At 36.6% G+C, this 22,114-nt stretch overlaps 1 protein-coding gene across 2 annotated transcripts in view; it reads left to right on the forward strand.

Moving 5' to 3' along the window:
* Positions 1-22,114, forward strand: part of TRPC4 (transient receptor potential cation channel subfamily C member 4) — a 161,996-nt gene that overhangs the window by 22,841 nt on the left and 117,041 nt on the right. For both annotated transcript variants that reach the window (XM_049701357.1, XM_033410077.2), the window contains exon 2: positions 20,589-20,993. In XM_049701357.1, the coding sequence (XP_049557314.1) occupies positions 20,616-20,993 (378 nt within the window). In that variant the 5' untranslated portion in view covers positions 20,589-20,615. The remainder of the gene's footprint in view (positions 1-20,588; positions 20,994-22,114) is intronic.

Genomic DNA, 22,114 nt, shown 5'->3' on the forward strand with positions numbered 1-22,114 from the left:
TAAAGTATTCAAAACAACAGATAATTTCTCTTTAAAAACTTAAAAAAAAACCCCCACAGAAACAAAACCAAGGAACCCTCTAGAATACATTATCTTTTTGAGAGTCTTATTGCTATGATGTGTGAACCCCATCTAGCCTGGATGGCTGTGGCAGGCTGAGCTCTCTGTTACACATACTCTGAAATGGAAGTTAGGGCCTACTAGATATTTATTACAGAGTGGAAGAGAAGGAAAGGAAGCAGAACTGGCAAAAGCATCAAGTTGAGTTGTGGTGCAAACTCAAGGGTAACCTCAGCTGATCCCATAGGGTGCTCAGAGGCTAACCTGACTCCAGATTTACCTGACCCAGACACGGTGACTGGACTTTCTACTCCTGCATCCATTAATCATTTGCTGTGATGCCACCCCAGCAGGTGTGACCTTGGGTGAGGTGAAGGGGCTGGCAGCTGAAAGCTGTCTCCTGTCCACGTTGGCAACAGTTGATTCAATAAAGCCTTAACTGAAGAGGGATCTGGGTGGTACGTCACTGCCACCAAAATGTTTTCCCCAAACTCTTAGTTACAATTATAATGAGTTCTCTCGAGTTATGTAACTGTTAATGTGGGACATCCCTCTTTTTTTTTGTTGTTAGCCATTATACTATGTACCATCTCCACCCCTCTCAATGACACAAAAAAGTAATTTTCTGAGACAGGCCTGCCAATGTTTTCATTTCCATTCTAGTTTCATTGAAGACATTTTAAAGGGTCATAGACTTTAGGTGTTTCAGTGAACCTCTAAAACATAACACTGAGATAATAATTGGGAAGCATAGCTTTGAACTCATAGAATGTTTTTTCCTAGTTATATTCATTTCTTCCTTTGTATTATTAAAAAAGAGAGCAGAATCTTAGAAATGTTCTTCTAAATAAGTAGTAGAAGAAGAAAAGAAATAGATGTGAGAGGAGCAAGACCATTTAGCACCTGTCAGACTGAAAGGAGTCTGTAATCAGAGAATCAGACACCTCCTATGACCAAAAGGGTGTCAGTTTTCTTTTGAAAATAAGTAAAAATTGCATTGGCAGATCAACAGTTTGCAAACTTAAATTTATATCATTTAATTGAAGATCTCAAATTATTATTTCAAAGGGCTTTTTAAGCCTTTCATTAGTCACCGTAGGCTAGGTGGTTTTTTCTCCTTTAAAACAGATTGTCATTTATTTCAGAAACAGAATTGACACAAATGAGAGCAATAGTGTAGTGCTCATGACTCGATTTGGAAGGATGAAAAGAGTTTTCTGTTTGTTTCTCTTTGGAGGTGGCATTGCAGTGGACATCTGTTGGGTTAGCATAAGTTAATTTAGTCCCTTTGTACTTTATAGTTGGTCCAGAACAGAGCCTTTTCCATGAATGGGTGTGAGAGAGGGGAAAGAACCCAAGTATCCTCAATTAGTTTGCAATGTTTCACATTGTTTTATATTGCCTATTTGTTTTTCTTAAAAAAGATATTAGAATTTAAGATTATGATTATTACCCAGGTGTATTAGATGGAATTCTTGATTTTCAACTAATTAAACAACAATACTACTATCATCACCGTCATCGTCATCATCATTATTATTTTGCTGACAGAGGCTGAAAAGTGAGTATGACACTTTTAAGCAACCATATTTTAGGGATCTTTTTGTTTTTGATCAGTTTCCAGTCTGAATGCTCAAATGGAATGTTTTATAAGAATCAGTAGCTCTTCTGTGCATATAGAGATGATAAGAGCTTTAATGGCCATCAGGAAGGAAGGGTTTGAGGTGAGAAGAATTATTGTAGCAATTTGACAAATTCTGTATATAAAGGGGAGATGGAGGGAGAGGGAGTGTTTGACTCAGTTTGAAGTCTTCAACAAGTATGAAGAAAGGGCAGAGAAAGAAGTTGGCACATATAATAATTGCAGTTTTTTCATAGAGCATCTGAATGTATAAGGTGCCCGAGAAATCATTTTTTCTATAAACTGATTAAGCAGTTTCTTTCATGGACATTACTATGGTTGGAGTTTTGATTAGACAGTTCTTTGGGAATGGTGACTTCCAATTCCAGTACTCTTTTTTTTTTTGGCGGTACGCGGGCCCCTCACTGCTGTGGCCTCCCCCATTGCGGAGCACAGGCTCCGGACGCGCAGGCTCAGCAGCCATGGCTCACGGGCCCAGCCGCTCCACGGCATGTGGGATCTTCCCGGACCGGGGCACGAACCCGTGTCCCCTGCATCGGCAGGCGGACTCTCAACCACTGCGCCACCAGGGAAGCCCCAATTCCAGTACTCTTGAAGAATAAGAATAGTGCCTTGGCAAGTCCTGGTGCTCCAGAGTCAGGAGAGGCTCCCAGGGTGCAATGCGAGGGTCTGCAGGCCACGCGGCCAGAGCCTGCTGGTGTGAAAGGAAGACACAAGGGTTTGTGCTTAGACGCAATACTGGTAAGAGGACATATTCTTTCCTCCCCATCTCTCTTGTTAATCAGGTACAACTGGGAAGAGCAATGGTTATAATCATTCTGCTGACCTCTCACTTTGGTTCTAAAGACCACACAGGAAAAGCTTTCATAGGTCATGTGCATTGGCTTGAGAAGTTAATAGAAACAGAGAGAAGAATTTTTCAGCTACGTGGATGTCATTGCAGTTGTCCAAGGAATTATTCATTGTTTGTATCCTAAATGCCCAGTATATATGGTTGCAGCTGTGTATCTGAGCTTCTCTGGTATCCATAAAGGTTTGACGAGATACTAGTAGATGCCTGGGGAATAATAACAGTAACAAACCCCCCAGACTTATCTTGTTTTTTTCTTTTGTCTTTAATTAAACTCAATAATCACCTTGTTGTGTACAGTAATATCAAGAGACCATCTTTTGATTTGTATTAAAATTGAAGTTAGCATATGGGGATCATACTGCCCATATTCCTACTGACAACAATGCAATGTTATCAAAGATGAAGGTGGAGGGAAAGGACATTTGACACCTCTGAGTTGCAATATTCTTAATTGTTTGACATTCTTATATACTAACAACATTGTATGGTGGACTTCTCTGGTACCAACTCCAGAATCTTTCCGTATTTTCCTATTTAGAAAGTCTTTTGTCCAGATAAATGTCCTCTAGGCTTATAACTGAACTTGTCAAGCTCAATCAAGGCCTCATTCTTTCTATCAAACTTCCCTTCCATTTCCCCAACATTATGCTATGAATTTACTCTTTCTCTGGTTTATCATCTTCTTATTCTACCCTTGTTTCCGTGACACTTCTGATTCTTTTCAATTTTACTTAAGGATGCATTTACCTTGATCTCAAGAAAAAATGTTTTTATTTCTCAATGAGACAGTGTTTAGAGAATGGAACTTCTCTCCTTGAAGGACATCAAGAAGAACGCTACTCACAGGGACTTACTGAAAGATTTCATTCTTAGGGCATTTTGGTTGACATCGGGTTGGCTCTTCTGACTTATCGCGATGTTCGTTGTAAAACATAAAATGCAAGTCTCATGACAGCAAATTTTAAGTCATAGGTTTCAGAATTTGGGATGTATTTGGTAATACCCAGACGACTTTACTATTATCCAGAATCCCAGCTTTAAAAAAAAGGCATAATCTTCCAAAATGGTGCAAAACATACCTTACAAAAGAACAAAACCTAAGGGTCACATACTGTTGAGAGAAGAATCTCTCTCCAGCCAGGCCCTAGAACCTTGTGTCTATTGGAGGCATTCTACATGTAGGCTTCCTTACGGCAGATGGAAATGAACATCATGGATTTATGTTTGAGGGAAGAGACGTTACTAACTCAAGAATCCTCCAGTGAAGGCTTTACTTCTCAGTAAAGAAAAAGGGTATATACAAAAAGTGTATATACAACATGGTAGCAGCAGTAAAGATATGTTTACTTTATTGTATGAGTGGACATGTAATTTGCCATCGATGGAAATGGGTTGCCTATAGCCTATTTGCATTGCAAGAATTCATAATATTGTTATACACAACCGAGAGACAATGCTTCCTGCTTATAGAACAAGAAGTACTCCTCAGTAGGATTCATTACCTCATATAATAAAAATAGCATGAACCATTTTCAGTAGGAACTGTAGTAGGAATCTGAATTCTTTCACAGACAGAACAATCTAAGGGGGTTGGAGAAGCAGGCCAATGTGTTACCTTGCAGATTTGAAATTCTGTGATCTTTTTATGATATATTTATAGTAACCTATGCCATGTAAAAGCAAAATACCAACAGTCTGAGACTGTCAAAGCATTTTTTGAAAGAATCATGTCTATAATTTCTCATCTATAGTTTATTAATACAGTTCTTAGTTGTTAAGACATGTCCTTGTGGAAATATTTTCATTATCTTTTATGTGTCTCTTTGTGTGAAATCACTTGGACACATTACTCCCATACCTGTTTCCTCACCTCAAAATACACTTCTTCCTGGGTTTGTTAGGAAGATTCATATAGGTGAAAACACTTTGAAAGAGTAAAGCATTATGTCTTTTACTAGAATTCTATCTGCAATTGTTATTCACTTTGCCTATTATAGTTCTTTTCAAATTATCTAGTGTAATCTCGATAATTTTTTATTTACTTCTTAAAATACTCAAACATTTTATTGTTATTATAGATTCACAAAGTGAAATTTGAAGACATGTAAAAATCTTTCAACCTATAAAATACAATAGAAATCTTTTTAGTTAAATTTCTCAATAAAAGTAATGACCCTTTATAAATCAGTCATAACTTCTTTTTTCTTTTAATGAGAACTGATATCCACTCTTCAGAGTTCTTTTCAATTTGTATTGAAATGCCAGCACAGTGCAGGAATAAAGAGTGTGTGATCTGGAGCCAGACTGCTTGGGTTTATACCTCAGTTCTGCCACTTACTAGTTGTATGATCATGACGCTGGACGCTCAGCTTCTCTGTACACTGGTGCCAAACTGAATCTCAGAGACAGAGTTTTGAGTGAAGTAGAAAAGGATAGCTTTATTACTTTGCCAGGCAAAGGGAGCCACAGTGGGCTCCTGCCTCGAAAAACTTTGTTTCCCAACTTGGAGGGGCTAGTGAGAGGTTTTATAGGAATCGTTTAAAGAGGGCACGATCAGCAAATTCTTCTGATGGGCTGCTGGCGAGGTAGCAGGAGTCAGCATCATCAGCCTTCAGGTTCCCACTGGTCTGGGGTCTACATGCTTGTGGGCAGCATACATCATTAATCGTTAACTTCCTCACCTGGAGGGGGTTTCAGTATCTGCAAAACAGCTCAAAGACGGTGTGTGTATTGGTTGAATAGGAAGCAGGACCTTGCCCCAGGGCTGCATTATTGTTTCTCTTGACTGTTTTTTCCTCCCTGATCTGACATCCCCTCTGTTCCCTAATTAACAACTGCTTGAATCTGTCCGTTGGAACTCAGGGAAGGTCATGGAGGCTGAATGAAAGCTATTTCCTGTGATCAAAGAAATGGGGGACACAGACCGGCTTTGTGCCCAGGAGTCCCACAGGGCCCTGCTCAGTATCAATCATAGGGAAATATCTTAATCTCTCAGAGTTTCAGTTTTATCATCTATAAAGTACATATAATAAAGTTACTTCCTCTTGGAGTTGTAAGAATTAAATGAGATAGTGTATATAAAGCACGTGGCAGAGTACCTAGAACATACTAAGCACCCAGTGAGTGTCACCTTTCTTTACTGCGGTCTTTCTCTGGAAGTTTCTAATCCAGTATAATTCCTACTTCCTAATACAAAAAGGGTTTCTTAAACATCTGGACCATCAAGAATCTTACTATGTAGATTTCACCTTCCAGACAGTTCTGCATTTGCACATGATTGTGTGGCCTCTAGATTGTAGTCCTTAGGAGCCGTACTCGATTAGCTAGGAGATCCTGAAGTGCAGTAGTACTGAGAGGTATATCTTGATGGCCTTTGTAATGACCTCTGCAATCATTTCACTTCTTTCTCCCAGTGCTCCAGAGTGAACAACCAACTTTCTTCTAGCCTTATAGCCTTGGCCCCCTCTTCCTCCTTCTGCTGATGTTGTCATTTTCTTTAGTCTTCCCACGCTCACTCCTTTGGTCATTCGGATTCCAACAAACTTCCCCTAATGCAGTAATGGAACTAAAGTAGCCACGTGGGCCCTCGGTATCACGTCACCAATTTTATTTGTCTGAACTTCCGGATGATCTTCATGATAATTTGTTAAATTTGTTTCTGTCTCCCCATCGTGAAATACAAGTTCCATGAAAACTGTGGCCATATCTGCCTTATTCACTTACTGCAGTTTTCTCAGCATATTATACGCGTCACCTACGAACTATACGATACATATTTATTGACGCATAAATGCAAGAGAATCATTTACTTCAAATAAAATGGCAGAGCAGTTTTCATATATCTAGAATATCTTTCCCACATTTCTTATTTGTCAAGATGGCACTCATTCCTATTCTATGAAGTTCTTTAAGCTTCACACAGGAAAAAATTAGTCTCTCTCCTATGTGCTCCTATAATATGCAGTTTCCTTAGATGCAAAGGCCTTTGTTAGATATGATTTTGTAAGAGAAACTACTTGTGCATCTGGTCCATACTGGGCTGCGACAATTTTCTAATAGGGGTCACCCTATATAGCTTGAAGGAGATTCCTTTGCTTTTTTAAAAGATTTTTTTAAGGTGAGTTGAGAGTCATTATGTTCATAACATGGAAAAGAAATGCATGGGTTTATTATATAGCTAACCAGCATATTTTATACACAAAAACTTATAAAAACATAGAGTATGTCCTGGTTTTTAACATTCAATTACCTTTAAGTAAAAACTCAGGGAAGGCCTTTGATAAATGTGACAAAATGTAATGTTTCTGGTAAGGTGTAGATTCTGCTTTTGACAACCTGTTTATCATCATTTGTTTACCCACTTTAGTGTTCCACGCAGTTCTGATTTGGAACACTCTCTTCTTTGTCTAGAGGTTGCTAACAAAAATTCTAAGCTTACTTAATCTCCATCTGCTCTTGTAAATAGCTCAAGCGCACAATCTTAATTCATTCACTTATTTGACAAAACAAAACTGATTATTGGGCTTCCCTGGTGGCGCAGTGGTTGAGAGTCCGCCTGCCGATGCCGGGGACGCGGGTTCGTGCCGTGGTCCGGGAAGATCCCACGGGCCGCGGAGCGGCTGGGCCCGTGAGCCATGGCTGCTGAGCCTGTGCGTCCGGAGCCTGTGCTCCGCAACGGGAGAGGCCACAACAGTGAGAGGCCCTCATACCGCAAAAAAAAAAAAAAAAGAAATGCTGAATTCCTTGTGCATAATGAACTTTTATGAAGAGTATTCTGAGCAGTTGAGTTTTAAAAAAACTAATTTGTTTTTGATTTGCATAATTGATGTTTGAGTTCAGCATAGAAATAAACTCAGTTGGTAAATTGAAAGGACATGAAAAGATTGAGTGAAAGATTTAAAAGTTCAAGACAAAAGGAAGAGATTGCCTTTTATGATATTTATGCCTACTACTTCTCTGTGAATTGTATGGTGCTTTGAGGTTGTTATTCAGTCTGAATTACTCTCTAGAAACAGCAAAGAAAGTGAGAGTTGCCTTGCAGCACAGTTCTACTGAGCTTTAACATTCTGGGTTTAATTTAATATTGGGAGTGAAACCCACACTTAATTATTTACTAATTGCTACATCTCACATGAGCAAAGGACTAAATTATATTCTCTTTTCTAGCTGCATTCATAGTGAATTGAACCAGATTATTTGAGATGCTATGACTGGAGAATGGGAAGGGGGAGATGAGGTGACTATGACTTGCCAGGGGTCTTTTTAGCAGGCATCTATGAGCCTGGAAATATTCTCCAAACAGGAGAAGAGCCAATGGAGGAGTGACAAATAGGCCTCCGTTATCTTGAGGATAGGTTAATATGGCTGCTAAGACTCGGTTTGCAATGAAGCCTAAGATCTGAGGGACCAATGTTTAGGGGAGGTCCAACAGTGCTGGTAAGGACTCAGAGGACTTTCTGAGAGCCAGTGATGAGGAATCTGAGGTTCAGAATTAGACCAACTACACAGGTAAGGCATCACTGGAAAATTAGGGAACATGATAAAAACCCAGTCACTGGGAAACGGAATGGCCATTTCATTAACAGAGAGAAACGCAAAATGTGTAATATGGGATGAAGAAAATTGGACATAGAGTAGGGAACACATGTCTCAAGCCCTTGTGACCCTGTCAAGTTAGGTATCTCACTATCCATCCCAAGGGTCACTGATCAATTGTGCTTAATCCAGGCAGGTTTCCTGAGGATTGAGTTCATACATGTAAAATTTAGGACGGTGCCTGGCATGGATTAAGTGTTCTGTAAGTGTTGTTGTTTTGGTTGTAACAGTGTTTTTGTTGTTACAAGGGACTGAGTTTTAAAGTAGACTCAGTCTTTGCCGATCTAAGCAGTAAGGTAAGAACAAAATTCCTAGGGACATGGCGGGACCAGCCTCATTAAGCAACAGCCCTAATCTAATAGGACTCTCACTCCCACCTGCCTAGACCAAAAATTGGTTGGGAATGTGGAATAGAATTTATCCTGAAGGTGTTTACCATGTCTGACCTGACTACTTACTGAAACCATCAGCATTTTGCAGCATCTTCTGGATGCAACACTAAGTGGCTGCCTGTCCTTGCAGAAGTTTAAATTTTTTTCTGAGCCACAGAAATGTATCTTTCCTGTGACTTTGTATAGTTCTTTCAAATCCCCAAATTTATACAATCACTAACAAGTTCAGTATTTGGTAGGGAATAATAAAGGTCACTAAGTAATTTAGACCAAAACTGGGATAACCAAAATTCTAAAAGGCATAATAGGAGAGACATTGTGTAGAAGTCTGGATACTTATGAACAATAACAGTTATTCTAGGAAGAGAAACTAGCATAGAATGGGGGAGCTCTTTCTCATCCCCATTCCTTTAAAAAACTGCTTCCTCCTCCTGGAATTCCTTGCTTCCAGTGGTCACTGGGGAGACACCTACTCATAGTTAAATATTTACTTACACAGAGCTCCATTAACAAGCATTTCTTTCCCCACAGGTACAACTAACTGCTTTCTCTTTGGAATCCCCAAGAAACAGTTTATAAATCTGTACTGGAGGCCTTGCCATGTGGTGTTTATTATTGATTATCAACAAAACTCCTCTACTAGATAGTGTCTTCCCTGAGGTCAGGGATTTCTTGCTGTTGTTTTAACAGCTATATTGAGATATAATTATGTGCCATAAAATTCACCCAGTGGGATTGTGTTTTATTTGACTTCTTATCTTCAGCCCTCAAAATAGTCCTGGTGTGATATAAAATTAGCCTCAATAAATCTTTTTTTGAATAATGGAACCCACATATGAAGGAGTAAGGATTTCCAGTGGACACCGAGCAGATGTGAAACTGATGTACCCCAGTCAACTAGTTTGTCTTCAGGATCAAGTTGGTAGATGAGGTCACCCTCTGCCACCCACACTCTGTATACTTTGCTTTAAAGGTTGTGCCTTCAGGGACTTCCCTGGTGGTCCCGTGGTTAAGACTTTGCCTTCCAGTGCGGGGGGCGGGGTGTGTGTGTGTGGGTTCGATCCCTGGTCGGGAGCTAAGATCCCACATGCCTCGCGGGCAAAAAACCAAAACATAAAACAGAAGCAATATTGTAACAAATTCAACAAAGACTTTAAAAATGGTCCACATCAAAAAAAAAAAAAAAAACTTAAAAAAAAAAAAAAAGAATGGGCCTTCAGATAGAGGAGGGGACATTGCTTCACCAAAAGTGACCCCTTGCCTGAAATTGCAGTGGACTAGTATAAATAAATTAGCTTCAGGATTTACAACTTGGGACCTTAATAAGAGGCTTACCACGCTATCTTCAGTAACTGAAAATGGGAAACAAAACAAAACAACCTATCTTTTCCTTTTTGTATCAGGACAGGTTGTTTTAGGAATACAGAGAACAATGGATTGGGAAACATTCAGGATTAAACCTCTAAACATAAAAAAATTTTAGGAACTATGTATCAGTGGTTGCAGGGGAGTCTAGTTTTGTCCCCCCAAATGCTAAGAGCTCTCTTGGTAATGCTAAATAAAGCAAATTATACAATCAATAAGTACAGGGAACACTGTTTTCTACTTTTATATTTCCTCCAAATGTCTCAGATAAAGGCTATATGAGAAATGAATGTCATATAATAACTACCATTTAGAAGAAAAAAACTAATGTAGACTGTCGTATTTACAGGTATAACAAATAAAGATACATGTGTGAATTTTAAAAATTATACCCCTAATAAAAACATTCTGTCTAACCCTAGCATGACGGTAAACCTGTATATCTTCACTACCCAAACACAAAATATATTTTAGTTTTAATAATAAAATAGTACTTTTTAGAAACAAAAATAACCAAATTAACTTCATAATAAATACTTAGAATTAAGACTACGATGTAAAATTCTAAAAACTGCGTTATCTTCAGAAAGCTAATTTATCTTTGTAGTTATAAAATAAGTAGATTTGAAATGACTTCATACAGTTGTGTTTATCTAAACAACTAATAAGTTTGGAAACAGTTTCCTTGGAAAACTCATTTGTGTATAATGAGGAGATACCCAGTCTATAAGCAAGAGCAAAAGTCATGTATCAAAGCAGAATACAAATAACCTTGTATTTATAAAAATTAAGTCAAAAATTATAGAGCTTTATGAAAACATGAAGATGATTATAAGTTTAATAGAGGAATAGAAAGAATGACAAAGTAATATGTCTAAAGTCACATGGCTTATTGGCAGAGACAATGACAAAAGCAGAGACAAACAGGATCAGAGTCTAATCACTACAGTCATTAAAGATTATCCACTTTGTCATCTGTCTAGTTCTTGAATTCTCTCTTCAGTACATTTTCCCTTTTGAGTTGTCTCTTGCATGCTTGAATACTGTCAGCAACAGGGAGTTTACTAACCTCTGAGAAACACATTTAATCTTTGACAACAAATATTACCATTAATAGATCACTCTTTAGTTGAGAAGAAAGCTTTTTCATTATAATCTCTACCTATTAGTCTTTATTCTAGTATTTGCAGTCATGAAACACAAGTCAAATACCTTTTAAACATGAGACTTCTGCTAATTATCAAGAACAGCTGATTGTTCCTTTTATAAAGTAAACTTTTACTTTGTGATTAAGAGGTTTTTTTGTTCTGTTTTGTTTTTGCTTTTAGTAACATATACTGTGTTCTCCTTATCAAAACTTAGAACATTTAGGCAAGAACAGAAATCACCAATTACCCATAGGTAACCTTTCTTAATTATAAGCATAGTTACCTCCTTCTTACAGGTTTTATCATTGTTGTAGACATTAATTTTACTGTGTTCAAAATTTTATCCATGATTAGCACGTATCATAATATGATTATTCTGCATAATATTAACTTTTAATACATATTATTTTAATAGTGGTGCACTTTTTAATTAAATAGATATTTAGCTCTTAATTGACTAGCTTACAATTATAGGTTTTTAAGTCTCTCCAGTTTTTTCTGACAATATGTTAAGAGTTATTTTTCCTATGTAAGAGTTATTTTTCCTTTTGTGCATACATCATTGCCTGCTTTATGAAATACACCTCCAGGGTTGATTCCTGGGAGAGATATTCGTGGGGTAAAGGGCTTGAACCTTTCAAAAGGGTGATACACATATTTCTAATTCCTTTTCACTTTAAACTATCACTAACAATTAATAAGAGAAGTATTTTCACTGCATCTTTTCTGGTACCGGTTATTCTTTTGTATGTAATGTGATCACATTTGACATGCAATGTCTTTTATCGTATTGGTAGACTTCACAGTTTTAGAGGTCAGTAAAGTAGAATGCATTTTCAAATGATATTTTCCAGTTATATTTCCTTTTCTCCCAGGAGGCTGTTCTTTTTATTCTTTGAATCTTAGTGATTTTTCTTTTCTATTTAATAACCTCTTCTCAGTCATATTTATTTTGAATAATTTTCCTAGTTGTTTTGCCTCTTAATTTTGTACATTGTTTTCATACTAAGATTTTTTGCATTCTGTATATACATAGCATGATTCTTCCTCATGGTCTGACATTTTCCCACCACTTTGCTTCAATATTTAACTTTTAAATATACTTTGAATCACTCTTATGGTGTTACTAAATAATTATTTCCAAAACTTCTAACCAACTGTCTCAACATTGTTTATTGTTATTCCATTTCCTGCTCTGATTTTTCATGCTTCTTGGTTGATATGCTACTATGAAATATGTGTTCCATTACTTCTCCATCTCTCTCTCTCTCTCTCTCTCTCTCTCACACACACACACACACACACACACACACACACACCACCACCACCACCACCACCACCACCACCACCACCACCACCACCACCACCACCATGACCAACAGCAATAACATCTAACATGGTATCCTTACCTCTGCAATAATCTAATGGGTATTTTTTTTTATTTTGGCGTCATATATTTATCAAATATTCCATATGTGCATACAAATTTAAGCATTTTTAGATTACTTTTGCTATCACTACAAGATTTGTTCCTTTTTGTTTTGCTCAAAAGACTCACCATTACCATAGTTACCATTCATACATACACACACGTGCCCACACACAATGTCAGAAATTAAAGGTCAGCTATGGACTGCAGGATCTGGTTGTTCTGGGCGACTTTTGAATAAATTTTGCTGTTGAATATTTCATTTTTGAAATTAGGTTATTTTGTCTTTCTTTTGTCTCATCTTGTAAACTGCTTATCTGCAACATGTATTGCTTTTCCCCCACATTTCTTCTTAAAATTGCTTCCTTTATGACAACTTATGCTTTCACTGTCCACAAGTAGTGACATCTTTGACACAATGAAAGAAGTAAAAGTATTTCTGATGTAGTAACAGCAATATGTGTGCACACATTCTTGTTATAAAATGATATATGTATCCCTTAAAATCTTCACATTCCATGGAGGTATGAAAAAATAGGGATATGGGAAAGGATTAGAATGAGAGTACTTGAAATATATTCAATCAGAGCACTAATAAAATATTAATAAACTCAATAAAATATGAGCAGACATTTAAATCTCCACAAACATACCACCATCAGAGTCTGGGTTTTGCATTCTTAATCCTAAGGGTTAATGTTTCCTCCTTTGTGATATAAACTCTTGACGGCATTCACTTGGTTTATTGGCAGATGGTCTTAGTTTTCACTCTTACGCATTTCCAAATCAATCAGCAGCCTAAATGACCATTAAAAACAGAAATTGGAGGGACTTTCCTGGTGGTCCAGTGGTTAAGACTGCACACTTTCACTGCAGGGGGCCTGTGTTCCATCCCTGGTCGGGGAACTAAGATCCCACATGCTGTGCAGTGCAGCCCAAAAAAGCCCCAAAACAAACAAAGAAAAACAGAAATTGGATTATGTACGTCCTCAGCTCAAAGCCCTTCAAGAATTGCTTATTATGTTTTGAATACATTCCCAGATCCTCGCACTGCATTTCCTGGCTACAGAAGCCATTTCTTCCACTCTCTCCCTTGCTCACAACACTCCAGACATGCTGTCCCTGTTTTACATCCTAGAATGCATCCTGCCCCTCCCGCTTCACTGTTTTCTCACTTTCAGATCGTTTTAACATAATGGTCTTCTCTGCACTTTTTAATTTCACTTAGCTGGCTTTTTGTCATCTTTCATGTCATAGAGAGGTAACCCCTGAGCCCCCTACCTAAGGTAGATCTCCATGTTTCTCCACCCCTTCTCATCATTTGTTTCCATTGTAGCCCTTAAAAACGGTAATTTTGCTGTGGGTTCCTTTGCTTTTTTAATTTTTTGTGGGTCCTGTCCAATGGATCCTAAGCTCCGTGAGTGCAAGGATCCCGGCTTCAGGGTATTGCCAATGCTTAATATACACATTTGACATACAGATGTTCAGTAGATACTTTATTCATTCAGTAAATATTTATTGTGTACTTTTTACATACTAGACCCTTTTCTAAGCCTCGTACATAGATCAGTGAGCAAAACAGACAAAAACTCAACTATTTAAACCATAGAAATCTTTCTCTTTATATCTATACTTTCCGTATATTGTAGTGTCATCCTATGATCAAATATGGTCTTCATGTGAGCAGTCTTCTGAGGCTGTATGCATGAGACTAATTTTATTCCTCCCTGTATTTAAATACTTTTAATAAATATGAAATTCTAGATTCAAACTTCTGTTTGGGGGGGGTTTATTATCCTTTTCTACTTTTCAGTCAAAACCTCATTACATTCTAACCTCCAAATTTGCTGTTAAGAGGTCTGATGTTAATCTGATTCTTTATTCTTTTTATGTATCAGACTCCCAAAACATTATCATAGTTTTCCAGTAAAGCAAGGATAAGTTCTTTATAACTCCCAGCAGTAGGGAGAACATCACACTGATACAGCTGTGTAGTGCCACCAAAGGGGACAGTTGAGGAGAATATCTGTAGGGTTTTCTGCCCTGGGTACAAGGAGTTTAAGGTGGATATTTCAAGATAGGAGAATGATTGATATTGGGCAATATTTGTGACATACTAATTTAGGATTGGTAGATTTGGCCAAGTGAGGGTTCTGGAGAGAGTCTTGATAAGTACAGTGTCTGATAAGGAAGCTGTTTGCCCAGGTGAGCAGGATATTATCTCAGATAAACTTATATGCAGGAATTTCTTGATGGAATAGTGAAATCCTGACTTATTTATTGGTTTTACAGTCTTATCTTCCCTGGGCAAAGTTTTTCTAGAACAAAAACTAATGTTGTCACAGCTATTCCTTATGATGTATGTGGTAGGGGATATTCTCATAGGGGATATTTTTTTCTCTTCCTTTATAATTTTTTTTAATCTATGAAGGAGTTATTCTTATATATCTTATGTGGTACTATGGATTCTTTCCATGGGAGGTCTTATATCGTTTATAATTATGAAAATTCTTGGTCATTAATACTAAAAATATGTCCTGCAGTCCATTATTTTATTTTCTCTTCATTCAATTGCTATTTTATAGATTTTGGCTCTTATACATACATTCTTTTTCTCTTCACTTTTACTTTTTCCTAACTGGGAGAATTTCATGATCTGAACTTTCCGTTTACTGATTCATTCCATGGTCATTCTACCAGTATCTCCAATTACTTATCATTGATGATTTCTTATTCCTCAGATTTTCTCATATTCTCTTTATAATTTTGTAGATATGTATACACGTATTTTAGTCTCCTGTTTACAAGTGTATTAACTCTGTTTCTCCCATTATAAGACATTCATTTTGCTAGCCTTGGCTGTCTTGTACTTTTTTCCTCTGTGCTCGCACTTCCCTGGAAGTATCAGCCAACTGACCAAAATCTTATGCCTTTCTGATGATTTAGGTAGTAGTGCTAGGAAGTGTAGTCCAGAGCTGAGAGCTATAGATGTGTTGCTTTACACATTACAGTTATAATTCTTTGTATGGGTGAAAAAAACCTTGGGGGTAAGATAGTTAGAGAAGAAAACTAGGTAGAAAATGAAAGCATTTTCCCCGGGGTATTCAGTAGCTTCGTGACTGTTGGCTGGATGTCCGGTTATGCACTGTTGCCTTCAACGGGCCTACAAGTGCTAAACCATTTTTTGGCACCTGACTGAAGCAATTTTACCCTATTAACTTTATTCCTTTGCCCCAAATGACAGAGGAATAACTCTGAAAGTATAGTCGTTAATTCATTGATTCATCAACAAATTTGGGGCACTAACTACCTGCTTAGCATTGGGGATGCAATATTGTATAAGTCACAATCTTTTATACAGTAAAAAAAAAAAAATGTTCTAAAGCTAAGAGGTCCACAGGGTTTACGAAGATGCATAAAAAAGGCCATTAACTCTGCCTTAAGGGGAGGAGAAGAAAAATCCTCAGAGGCTATGATACTTCACAGAAGGTTTTTAAAACTTGGCAAGAGTTGCCAGAGACTCAGGGGAGGAACAATTTTCCTCTTGTAAAGAAAAGTGTGAGGAAATGCTTAAAACTGTAGTGGCCAAGTGGTTTGGGATTCTTGTCAGTGTAAAATAAGGTCTTCCAGGAACTGCCTTGGTAGACATATCTGAGAAGGCATTTAGAAGCCAGGCCATGGAGGTCCCGTATTCCATAATAGGTTAGTGTTTTTCCTGTGAATGGTTCTCAGTCATTTAAGGATTAAAAGTGAGAGAGTGATTGAATCAGCGTTACATTTTAGAAATATTAGGCACGTGGCATTGTGGAGACTAAACAGGGAGGACAAGGATAACATTGGTGAGATTATTAGAAGGATATTGGTGTAGCCACGTGAAAGATGATGAAGAAAAAGCCTGGAGTTAGGAATGATAGCCAAAATGAGAGCATTATGCTTTTAGGTGGACTATGCATTATATCAAAGATTATTGAGATAATATACCAATAGCAAGAAAAAAATCCGAATTGGATTGAGTGTGAATAAGTTATCTGCGAAATTGTTATTTTATATCAGATTTCAGAAAAAAATACAAATACAACTTAGATATGTGCCATAGTTTCCTAACAAAAAATGAGTGTCTTTATTTCTCACTGTGTCATAAGATCACACGTGTATGAAATGTATCTTTTGGTAGTTAGGGAATAAAAAGCGAAAAGAAAAAACAACGTTGTTTGGGGAAATTTTATTTTACTTTTAATAATGCATACTCAAGAGTGGAGATTTCTATTTTCTTTCCTTTGTGTTCTTCGGAATTCAAGTTCACTGTTCTTTGCACCACACAGCTAAATTTATCCCTTAGGGAATATGCCTTCAGACCCTATAAATATCTGAAACTTTTGTTTTCCTGCATATCTTCATGTTGTTTAGACGATTGTGGTTTTCATATCTAGGGACAATTTTTAAAAAATTTCTCTTGGGATTGATGTCAAGGTGAAGCTCTCCCGCAGTTTTGTTTCTTAAGTCCCAAACATATTTAGGGAAAATAAATGTTGGGTTAATTGAGAATTCACGTCGCGGGATTTGAGTTTTTCTTCATCACATCCCATAGCTCTTCCAAGTCTTTGAAACATAACTTGATGAAGCAGCCATATTACTCCTGGCTTATGTGTCATAAAGGGGGCATTGAAATCAAAGGATCTGTTCACCTCTGTAATTTATGGGGAAAAAAATATCTTTTTCCTCCAGAAAGTTTATTCTGAAAGTGCAGGGTCAGAAACAGGCTTTTATTTCCACATTTGAGGTCAAGATATTTGCTTCAGTGAGACCCCTGTTCTTTTACAGACGTTCTATCCAGTAGCAATTCCGTTGTTGCTGATAAGGGTGTCAGCTCAGGAGCCGTCGGCCTTATCGGCAGCTTCTTGCAATTACATTCGTGTATCACAGTTTTCAATTGTTAAACTTGATTTTTCTCTTTCTGTTAGTATCACTGCACCAGGTAATCCAGAAGGACAAGTGGATGTACTGAAAAATTATATACCCTTCCTGACTTTCTTAAGTTTTTAGCCATCAATCAGAGTTGCTCCACCTTCTTTCTCTTCCCCTCTCTCTCTCTTTCTCTGTTTTACTGTTCCACTGTAAATATTTAAATTTTATTTACTTTATGTATTTACATAAAGTAAATAAGTACATAAAGTAAATAAATACATAAAGTAAATTTTATTTACTTTATGCATTTACACTTTAAGTATATTTCAAATCCACGTAGGCTCCCAAACATGAATTCTTGTGTTTTTGTTTTTTTTTTAATCAAATTCAAGATGTTAAAAGAGGACAGCAGATAAAAGGTCTTTCTCAGCACTTACTCTTTGATTCTCCTCACCCATTCCTTCATCGTTGTTGTTTCTCCTCACTTTATAGATGGAGAGACAGGTTATCTAATGGAAAGTCTCATGCCCAATTCACATCTTAAACACAACGTTGAATAGAATATTTCTTTCTCTCAATGTCATATTACTCTTTTTGAAACTTACGTAGTTTACATTTATGGTAGTTATCTGGATTAAATGAAATAGATTTTAGTAAGTCTAACTTCTCATTATCTGTCCCCTCCTCTCGCACAAATTCTCCAGTATCTGCTGTGTTGTCCTCCAATCCCTTCGTTGTCACCAACATCTTGTACTCTGAAAATGAGAAGTCAAACGCTGTTTGCTGTCTAACATTTTATATGATACCATCATTAATAAAACAAAGTAAATGAAATAAAATGAAATACAGTTTTTCCATCCTCTAAGCTGATTCCTAATCCTGACTGAGCCATAATTCACATGAATTTCTGATACTGTGGATGTGTATGTATGTTCATACTTTCATCTTAACCTGTATTTTGGGTAAGCTACAATGAAACACTAGTCTTAAGCAAAAATATTGTTGGTGGGAAACCTTGGATTCAACTCTAGAAAATGAAAATTAATGTATTTTTCCAAGAGCCATGGGTAAGGACAAAGTGAGGTAATAGAGAATGTATACTGCTGAAATAGAGTATAAATGGTGGTTATTATCATTATGAAGATTTACACTATAGTCTGGATAAAATTGCCATGTGAAAACCACAACTTTGATCTCGCACACTTTCATGGATGCTGACATGGATAGAAAAGTTGTGCTGGGGAAGTGGGTGACAGTTGCCTTCCTAAGGCAAATATCTTAATGTTACCACTGATGCATATATGGGCCATTTGGGATCAGAAAATTAAAAAGAGATATGTAACATAATAATGATGTTGATTTTTGAAGTTTTGGTTATACTGGAGGACTATTAAATTGTCTTTGTTGTCTGATAATATAATTTTGTTCCCGTTATTCTAGTCAGTTAATGCATTGTCTAAATACTGAAATTATAGTCAAGCTTCAAGTAAGCACTTTGCATATCTAAAATTAATATATCTGAACACCAGTATTAATTTTTATGTTCCTCTGAAAAGGAAATATTGCTATTTAAAGAACTTACAACACACTTTGTCTGCAATTATAAAAATAAATTTAGATCATGCTGTATAGTTGGTCATTATACATTTAAAACACCAAGACTAACAAAATGTGAAATATTTGAGAAAAATATTCTGGATTATTGGATTACCACTTTTTGCTTGGTCTATGAAGAGGCCTTAATAAAGTGCTGAATCAAATATGCCAGAAAGGAAGAAATTATGGAATTGCAGTTTTGTGTATTAGATCCTGAACCTAGATATTTGAGAAATCATGATGCATAATCTGGACATCAAAAAATAAAACTTAACTATTTGATAACTGAAATTACTGTTAAATTGAGGTAGCATACAAACAATGCATACTTTCCCAAATTGAGAACATGACATTAAATATAATCACATTTGTCAATGCAATGCATGTTCAAGCTACAGTTAAAGCATTATTCAAATCTGGTTAAGTTACTTATAAAATGATTAGGTCTAAAAAGATCAATTAAGATGAATATGCATGTTCAGGTACTTAGAAAACCCCATTCATTTTAATTTGATGTAGTGAATGTATGTAAATAAACGTGGGTTGAATATAAATGACATAGAATAATAAAATAGTTCAGACCGTAAGTATGGAATCAGGACCTAACAGCAGTAAAGAAATTATATTCAAAACAGAATACATTTTTCAGTAAGTTTGTACCTCTAAGATGATTACCAAATCAGTATAACTTTTAGCGACATCAGACTTTTTTATTAATCTATTTTAAGATGATAATCTCTTATTTATTTGAAATAATTTCCTCATCTTCAACTGTATATTTACTGTAACTTCAAAATAATATTACATTTTACAATAAATGTATTCCTGCCTTGTGGTTTATTGTGTCATGATACAGAGGTAAGAGAATTAAGAAAATAGCATTTTCATAATAAACCATATATTTAATCCTTTTTTAAATGCTTCTGTTGGAAATTAAATTGCCTAGACTCATCTTGATAATTAATACCATTGGTACACATTCTTTCTTCCTCAATGAATTTACTTACAAGAGGAAAAAAATAAAATTATGCTCATCGGGCTCAGTATGATATTTTATTGACATTAATATCAGTAACTCACAGTAACTTTAACGTCAGTTCTTACAAACATTAAAACTAGAAATGAAAGTGAAAGACATTTTGCCCAGATACTGATACTCCGTAATCTCAACAGCATCTCCATGATGAGCAAAACTGACAGTGACTGACATTCTTGAAAATCCCTGGTCCAGTTTGGGGACCCCAGAGATACAGCCTTTGACTTTCAAGGTTCTCCGTTAAAAACAATATATATTTATGATAAATTTGGTAAATAATTTTTAAAAATTACAGGTGCAGCCTCTGACAGACGTCACTTTTTAAGTAACTTGCCAAATACTGGCCTCTCTTTCTTCTTAAGTAAGAACTTTGAAACCTGTGTTTCTAGATAACTGAATAATTATTGCCTATTTCCATTGTTTAAAGGGAACATAACTTCTCACTTAATAATTACGGTTTCATCGTTGTTATTGGCCTCATTGTGAGTTGTTAAATGCGATGCATAATCATTCAAAAGTGTGCTAATACTAATCCTTGTGTGTGTTGGTTTTTGTTTGCACTTTCAGAGACCAAGAAATAGCATGGCATGAAACATGGCTCAGTTCTATTACAAAAGAAATGTTAACGCCCCCTACAGAGACCGCATCCCTCTCAGGATAGTCCGAGCAGAATCAGAGCTCTCACCCTCCGAGAAAGCCTACTTGAACGCTGTGGAAAAGGGAGATTATGCAAGTGTCAAGAAATCCCTAGAGGAAGCTGAGATTTATTTTAAAATCAATATTAATTGCGTCGATCCACTTGGAAGAACTGCTCTCCTCATTGCAATCGAAAATGAGAACTTGGAGCTCATAGAACTACTCTTAAGCTGTAACGTCTATGTTGGAGATGCTCTATTACACGCCATCAGGAAAGAAGTTGTCGGAGCTGTAGAGCTGTTACTGAACCACAAGAAGCCCAGTGGAGAAAAACAGGTACGTGCAAAAATACTAGCTTTAGTTTATTTTACTTGCAGAAGGTTTCCAATATTAAGAAATGTTAGCCTTGAAATCAGAACTATTATGACACAAAACCACTGCTAAGTACACATTTTATACTCTCCAAAAGTCACCGCCCCCTGCACCCCCTACCCTGGCTAATCAGACTTTAGTGAGAACCAAAGCAAAACAAAGTAGCCTGTGGTGGCTTCCCATACATTGGAAACATTTCTATCTAATGGTCAATAATGTTTTCGGGGGGCTACTGTGTACGTGTGGGTGTTTCTCCTCTCGTGCGTCATTTTCTGACGTTCTACAGTGACAGGCTGAATTCTTTTGCTAGTTTCCTTTTTAACCTGCTTGCCTGTTCTGGAATTCTGCATGTTATTGCAGAAGTGAGTCGTACATATAATTCTGATATTGTTCTTTAGCAAACTCCAATAGATTCTTTTAAATTGAGACTTAAATTTTTTAAAAGCAGGAAAAAAAAGATTACTAAAAAGTAACTGAACTCTGACTGTAGGCTTAACTATATCAAATTCACTAATGGCAAAATGTAGCTGTATCTTAACATCACGGGTAGAAAATAAACCAAAATGGCACACAATTATAAATACAATGTGGTTTTATTCCTATCTCCCTATTTTTTTTTTACCACTAAGGAAGTGGAGAAATCGTTGACATAAACGAATAAGGAATCTATTTTTTCCTTATTTTCTATTTTTCCCATTTGTCCATCTAGATCCTTCCCTTTGTTACTGCCCTGTATCTGAATCGTCTCTCTGATCCTTTATCCTTTCACACTGAACTCTTCACTTCCCTGCATCAAGTCTCACTAATTGCAGAGACAATGCATGTACTTCATTGGCTCAAAACTGTCCTTTATCCTTTCACACTGAACTCTTCACTTCCCTGCATCAAGTCTCACTAATTGCAGAGACAATGCATGTACTTCATTGGCTCAAATCTGTCCTTTAAAGTAAAATCTTATAAAAATGTGTGTTATTACAGCTCTAGCAATTTCTGTTCTATTTGGTAAGGCGCAAACAATTTCTGAAAATGATGGACTCTTAGAGATGTTACATTCCTTTAAAGCAAGCTCTGCTGTAGCTACTATT

This window comes from Orcinus orca, chromosome 18 (genome assembly GCF_937001465.1).
Source record: "Orcinus orca chromosome 18, mOrcOrc1.1, whole genome shotgun sequence".
NCBI classification, from domain to species: Eukaryota; Metazoa; Chordata; class Mammalia; order Artiodactyla; family Delphinidae; genus Orcinus; species Orcinus orca.